The 7,743-nt window shown below is 42.7% G+C and overlaps 1 protein-coding gene across 1 annotated transcript; it reads right to left on the minus strand.

The window, feature by feature from the left end:
• Nucleotides 1-2,167: 2,167 nt before the first annotated feature.
• On the minus strand, nt 2,168-4,125 carry LOC102791780 (P2Y purinoceptor 14-like). Its single transcript, XM_006809073.2, has 3 exons — nt 4,039-4,125; nt 3,676-3,935; nt 2,168-2,834 (listed from the first exon to the last, which is right to left on the minus strand). Exons 1-3 carry the CDS (start codon nt 4,123-4,125, stop codon nt 2,168-2,170), a joined length of 1,014 nt encoding a protein of 337 aa, XP_006809136.2.
• Between the last annotated feature and the right edge of the window lie 3,618 nt (nt 4,126-7,743).

Below are 7,743 nucleotides of genomic sequence, written 5' to 3' on the forward strand. Positions count from 1 at the left end.
GCACTTTTCTCCTCTCCTCTGTCCTTGTCTAGTCTCATGTTTTTTGTATTACTTTTCCCTGGAACATTCTCTCACAGTCTGTTCTCTAAAATCTAAAAGAGGAATTATGGATTTGATCAACTGGTCCCTGAATGCAATTGAAACCCTTTTCTCAACGAGAAGTTTGGGCTTGGGTGAGCCTGAGTGCTGAAGATATCTACCTATTCGGAACCATCTCGGAAGATATCTACCTATTTGGAACCATGGTAACAGGGTTCTGGCTGATCGGAGCTGGCTTGGCCCTGACTTATCGAAGAATTAAGAAAGTGAAACTGGCTGTTCAAACCTCCACAAGGCTGCCCGCTGGGATTGGAACGATGGGAAGAGGCGTGAGTTTCTCAAAATGGGCTCATTGAGTGCAGCACAGATAAGATCTTGGAGAGGCTACGGCTACTGTGAATACTCAGAATAACATCTCTGAGTGCAGACTGGATTCCATCTTGGAAGGGCTCGCTCCGAATAACATCTCTGAGCGCAAATTGGATGACATCTCGGGGAGGCACACTGTCGTGAGTTCTCAGAATCGGTTCTTTGAGCACAAGAATGACAACATCACAGAGCACAAGTAAGGGGAAGCTCGCGGCTCTCCAACGGGAGATTGAGAGACGAGTGTTGGACTGTAGAACTGCTTTGAAATCCACATGAGCTGTTCGCACTAAAGTAAAAAGCACTATCACTTCATGCGGATACCCTTTCGGCGCCAGCTGCGGTCGCAAGGCTGGAGCCGAACAAAAACACCCTGATAACGTGTTTAGTCTGTTCCTTCCCATTCCATGCAAGGCCACCTGGGTTGGCTGGAAGACTGTTTACTTAGCCTAGCAGGGCGAAGGACACTGTCTCAGTTGAACTATGGACACACATACATATACACTGATATGCACACACTCATCCCCCCTCCCTTTCCAAACGCCTTCGATGCTTGTTTCCTCCTGGGAACACGGCGGGTCTGAGCCTGCGCTGGAATGGTAGCGCTGGGCAGGATGGCTGCTGTGTTTGCTTCGGATTACTCCTCTCCCCCACCCGACCATGTGGCTTGTCACGTGTTCCATAGTGTTGTATTGTGGACATTTATGTGCTTTTTTTGTGCACAGGAGTTTTTTTGTTTTCCTGTTCTCATGCTGTCCTCCCAGGAGCCCAGCATGAGTAGAGGTCTCTTTTTTTCCTCTTGTACTTTCCCATTGTAGTGTACATTTCAGTCTTTTTTTTCTGTAACGCTACCGATCTCCGACCTGTACCCCCATGTGATGTCTGTGTTGTGTGTGTAAGGTCGGGGGGGGGGGGTCCCATTCCACTGCAGGGCAACCTGCACGTGGCAACTAAAGCCTTGATTGATTGACTGATTGATTGATTGAATAAGTGGAAAAGAGGGCTTTGCTATCCTACCCTGGAACACCACAAAGCCATTGGTTAAGATGTGTGGATGACACCGGTGAAAATCAAATCTCAGGATGTCCTACATTTCACGGATCACATTAACTCAGTGGACCAATACATCAAATTCACCAGGGAGGATATGGAAACTGGCAGGTTAGCCTTCTCACACTGTGAGATTGCCAAATCCAAAGCATTACTAGTTAAAATGCCTTGAGATAACTTCTGTTATGAATTAGAGCTATATGACCCTATAGATGCACATAGGTCCTTTTGACTAAAACGGTGTGGAAGAACTGATTCATGAGTTAAAAAAGAAGTCAGTACAACAATGCTATTTATAATCAAGTATATTTGAATCATGATGTGACTGAATGTGCTCACGAATATAAATCATGATGATGTGCACAACCTCAAAACATTGTCGCTTTATTCAGTGTATTTCCTACAATACAAAATGAAATGAAACATTTCTGGAAAATAGCCAAGTAGAAAAAATAATCTGAGATTTCTTTTTTTTTAAGCAACACCAATTATCTATGCTTTAATTTTTGTTATGAATAAAATAATAATAAAAAATACTGTAGAAAGGTAAAAAGTTCTTCTTGATATGTTTAAATAAGCTTAACAGAAACTATATTATTTGTAAAGATTTGGGGTGGATAAGCATGATTTCACAGAACTCACGTGACAAAAAAAAGAGAAAAAACACACACACACACAAAACAAGGCTGTACATAAAATATGGAAGTTTTCCTTACAGTTCATTGGTTTGAGACGTTGCTGTTGATGTAACGATGCCAAACTGCTCCCTGCTGCTCTCACTCTCCTCACTTGCTTGTTGAATGTTGGCTCTCCTGGACAACTTTCTCACCTTGGCCCGAAAAGCCTTACAGAGGTAAAAGTAAACAACAGGGTCCAGGCAGATGTTGAAAACTGAGACCATGGTGGCCACCTCCTTCAGGTAGTGCAACACTGGACCTACTGTGCAGTTTCCCGACAGAAAAGTAAAAGGAAGTCGAACCAGGTGATAGGGGACAAAGCAAACACAGAAGATGCTGACAAGCAGCAACATGTTTCTACGAGACTTCAAGAGCTTCTCAGAGGAGGCCAGCTGCCTCTGCTGTGCCTGCAACACCCTGCGGGAGGTGTTGTAGTAGAAGAAGACCAGGGATATGAAGACTAAGAGGAAGATGATGGCAGACAGAACCTGGATGATTGTAAAAAACAACTTGACTGATTCACTAAAGAGGGGATCACAGCGGCTGGAGTTAGAGGTCAGAGACTCCTGAGTCATCAAATACAGATTGCTGTAAGAAATTGCTGTAGCCAGAAGTAAAACCCAGGTGACCGCAGAGATGATGTGGGCAGCTCGTACTGTCTGCAGGACGCGAGTTCCTGAAGGATGGACGATCTTCAGATACCTGAAGAGAGAAGCAAAAGCAAGCAGTAGACAAATTCACTAATCAGCCACAGTGCTGCCAAAATCATTAAGTTAAAAAATGCATTCATGCTTTAATTAGGAGTGCAGGATTTACTGATGTAACACCCAGTGTTGTACTTAACAACACTGTAAATGTTATGGCTTTTAGTCAAAAGTGAGTAGTTAGTGCATAGTCTTATTAAGTTACATAAGCAAAGTGATAAATAAGTTCAAAGTTAAGAAATATTATAAGTAATTCATGCTAAAAACTGTTAAAATGTATGGGTTCGAAATTTGCTCAGAGTGAGACATCGTTACCACAAGCGATCTTTGTGTTGTATGTGCGGAAATGGAATGACCAGAGAGAGCGCTCTGATCATTCAGATCATTCCATCATTGACGTATTTTCTCCGTTAATGCTGTGAAAAGTGCTTCGGTAGTATTAAAACAGTGAATAAGTTCATGTACACGCTAAGAGTGCCCTACACGCTTGTACCTTGGGAAACGTTCGTCTTTGTGAGTATTAATATGTTCAGAAAAAACTTTTATATGTGTTTACCTGGAGTTAACTGTGATGCTTATGTAACGCAGGTGTTAAGCTAGGCTAATCTTTAAGTTTGTCATTAAGATGTGTATTAGCTAGCAATTTATTTTCACTTTCTGTATGTTTCAGTTACAAATAAGAAATAGCAAGGAGAAGCCTTGAGAGAGGATAAAGGATCTTCATTAAAAGCAAGAAAAGCAAGCCTTGTGTGGAAGATCTCGTCTATTTTGTTCGCTAGCTGTCTAGCTTCACATGGTCACGTGTCGTGAGGGCAGCATAGTAAAGGTTTTTTTTTTACCTGTTGGCAGCGATGTACCCCATAAATATGATGCTGGCATACATGTTGAGGAAAAAGGCCGAAGCTCCAAAGCTGCAGTAGAGACTCGGGATTATTCCAGAGCTTCTGGCATAGTAAGTGATGCGAAGTGGCAGACAGAGGCAGAATAGGAAGTCAGCAGCTGTCAGGTTCTTCAGGAAGACTTTCAAGCTGCTGGACGCCTGCTTTCTACCTCGACAACAGTAGAACTTAATGATGAAGCCATTGAGAGGTAAACCTACCTAAAGAAACACAGAAAGGATGGAGAGGACAGGACTTTGGTACATGCACTGGGAACCTCAAACCAATTTCTGACAGAGCACAATTTGATGATTTGAAACTTACCAGAAAGACCAAACTGTGGACCAGTATAAAGAAAGGTTTGGCTGAAATATCCTTAACCTCACAGGTCTCATTGGAAGGTGAAGTCATGGTATTTTGGTCAGTGATGTTTCTGGAGCAGAAACAAAAATCCACCTCACATATACATCATTTTGCAACAAATTATGTATAATTGCTATTTTAATCTTTGAAATTATCTTCATTGTGTCTTCGTTTGATGTGGTAACTCAAAGTGAAACCAATTTTAAATATTGCGTTGAGATCTACTACATATTTCTTTATGAAACATGTTTTTGCATATGTCCTTTTCTGGTGGAGGTTACTGAGAGTAAATTCAATTCATTTCACAAAAACAGCTTTTCAGGCTTCTCCAAATGTGGAATTTGCTTTCAATTCCACAGTCTTAGAAACTTGAAAGCAAAATTGAGACCTTTAAATGGAAGTACAGAAATTACTGGTGATGAAAAGAAATATACATCACTCAAGCTGAGTCAACTCTCTCCTTAATAATTTTTTTTATTAAGTGTAACAATCCTGTGCGTAAAAAGTGGAAACACTGTCATATGAAATACAGATTTTACCGGCCGCATTTGTGAGGGAAAAAAGTACACCCTCAATGATTTCACTGGAAATCAGTTGGTATGCAGCAATTAGGCAGTGCTTGTCAAGGTACATGAGTAGGTTTGATCAGCAAGTTTGACCATCGCTATAAAAGCGGAACTTTTGTGATGATGGTCAAACTAAGTAAGTTCACCCTAAGGTCAGATGGTGCAATTGTCAGGGTGAATTGTTTAATATTGTCATTCTTATGTTTGCCATTTGTACATAGGTTTAAAGAATCCTTTCTGTCCTCCCCTCCCCAGATCCTTAAGATTCTGGGAGGGGGGCAGTAGTGTTTCTGACCACAGGAACACCCTCTGTGAAGGTCTGTTTGATGTGGTAAACTTCCTCCCCTTTGTAGGGCTTCATTGTGTTATCTAGGGTGAGGGGAGATTGCCCTCTTCATGACCAAGGATGTTCCTGTGCTTTTATGTTATATGACCCTTTGATCAGCAGCGTGACACACACACACACACGCGCACACACACACACACACATTCTCACATAACACACACACAGTGCCTTGTCATTTGTAACCAAGGGGGGTTACGTGGGGAAGGTACGTGTTGTAAACTATTGTTTATTGTGTGAACGTTGCCAATAAAAGGGAGCGAGAGGGGGCAGTCGGAGAGGTCATTTTGTGATGAACTAAGATACCGACAGGCCTCCCTTGCAAGTAAAAAGATCGATCGCTGTTGCCTTGTCTTTCTTTCATGGGAATAAGTTCTGGGATCAGCGGGGTCTGATTTAGACCCAACATTATTTGGTCCTTCGAGCCGGATCCCAAGAATTTTTGCCGTACACTGAGGAGAGCGAGGACACGCCGCAGACTGTCGACAGCCAGGCCGTAGGACGCCTGATAAAGCCTGAAGTGTTAAAATTCGCGACCAGGCCGGCGAGATAGCGTTTTAACTCCCCTCGTGGACGGCAACTGACGGGATCCTGGACTCTCCTGTGAACGAAACGCAACACAACAGTAAGCAAACAGAAAGCGTCTCTGTAACCGTGTGAATGAATGTGGAATTTTAGATAGGAATGCGTCACTGAGACTGCGCGGGTTTCACGCGAGTCCAGGGGAGCGCTGGTTGCGCGGTTTCACGCGAACCTAAAACAATAGAGAGCGGCTACGTGACCGTGCGGATTCTCGCAGGTACGTGAGTGCGCCAGCCGTGCGAGAAGGTCGCAGGCTATTAAAGAAATAGACGGCTCCGTAGCTGCGCGGTTTCACGCGGGCACGGGAGTGCGTTGGACTGTGCGTTTTGGACGCAGGTCCATGAGAGCTGTGCGTGTAGACGCAAGCTGCCTGGTTTCTCCGCCGAAAGGAGGATAGAGCTGTATAAAAAGGACTCCGCAGATAAGTGCGTTGAGTGTATGGTTTCTCCACCAATATATAAGGAGGAAAGAGCTCTATAAAATAAAAGGGACTCCGCAGATAAGTGCGTTGAGTGTATGGGACTCCGCAGATAAGTGTGTTGAGTGTATGGGACTCCGCAGATAAGTGCGTTGAGTGTATGGTTTCTCCACCAATAGATAAGGATGAAAGAGCTCGCCGCGGTATAGAGAGTTTAAGATTATAGGCCTTAAAAAGTGTGTGAATGAACGTATGCGTGTGTGATTGCCAGTAGGTGTACGCAGCAACACAGAAGGAAACCTAAACGGTGTTAACGTAATTTTGTGACCTGTTGTGTACACATAGCCTGGATTTTTGAGGTAAGGTGTTACCTGCCGCAAACTTAAGAGAATTGTCATAATGGGGAATAAAATGTGTAAGTCTGCCTTAGAAGGGGATGTAAAATTTATGGAGAAATTTTTACCGGGCAGCACGCAGTATGTAGGTTGTTGACGTGAAAAATATGGATTTGAAGGGACATTAGTGGAAGTTAAGAGTAAAATGCTTGAAAGAATAGCTGTAAGTGTAGCAGGTAAAACAGGGAAAGTGAAGCAGAGGAAAGAATTGCAGTTAGCAGTTGCTAAGTTGTGGCTGGAGCAGGTTCAAAAGAGAAGAGAAGCAAGAATGTTAGCAGAAAGAAAAGTCAGAGAAGAGCGTGAGAGAGCAGAGGCAGAGGAGGAGAAATTAAAGGCTGAGTATGGAGAGGCATTAGGAGCAGCATCGAGTCTAAGACAGACTAGGCAGGGCAGGAAACAGAAAGTAAAGTTAGTGAACACAAACGTTACAACCACATATCCATCCCTGACACAATACACAGGTAAAGGGCCAGGTGATAACACCCTGCCCTATGGAGATGCAGATCTCGTTGTCGAAATTAATGAAGTATAATTGTGATCTAAGCAGAAGTGAGTGTTTGACGTCACGGTGTGTGTGAAAAGGTATCCAGCTGGGGCAGACATGATACTGCAGATCACCTGCCCAGTGGACAAAAAGAAATAAAATAGTTGTGTGGATGAATGACAACATGAAGAGTGTTTGATGTTTCTCAGTCTGAAACAGCTGTAATGCTATTTTCTGTTCGGAGAAAAGTACAGTTTAAAAAAAAAACAAAAAAACAGAGAGAGATGTGTGATGTTTTAAGAAGTGATGAGATTAATGAAAGTGTGATGAGAGAGGAACACGAAAACATACAGAAAATGCATTAACTATACTAACCCTACATACATATACACAATAAATGATACTCATGAAGACTAGACAGCACCTTAAGCATGAGATTCTGTTTGTCATCTTGTCCAAGTCACCAGTGAGATGAAAGTGATACATAGACTAGTGGACTGAATATTATAGGAGGACAGATGGTTACATCATAGAGGAGAAAAACAGAACGCTGATGAGAGGTTTTAGATGAGTGAGCTGATTGTGAGTTTCTGGTGTGTGAAGAAGTTTTAACATGGCACACATTTAGTTACATGAGAAGAAACTTATGTGCTAAGACAACAGGGTTATGCTATATGTTGTGTGTATGGCTGATTGGATGAATGTTTGAGATCAAACTGGCTGTTGATTTGTCTTTTGTTACTAAGCTGAGCCTGCCAATTGGGTTGTTACGATTTATCCCCCTGGCATGAAGAACACGTGTCATGACTTAAACAAGGCCTTTCTTTCCTTTCCTTTCCTTTCCTTTATTTCCTTTTATTTTGTTACTTTCATGGTGC

Source organism: Neolamprologus brichardi, chromosome 3 (assembly GCF_056152115.1).
Source record: "Neolamprologus brichardi isolate AB-2024 chromosome 3, ASM5615211v1, whole genome shotgun sequence".
NCBI lineage: Eukaryota > Metazoa > Chordata > Actinopteri > Cichliformes > Cichlidae > Neolamprologus > Neolamprologus brichardi.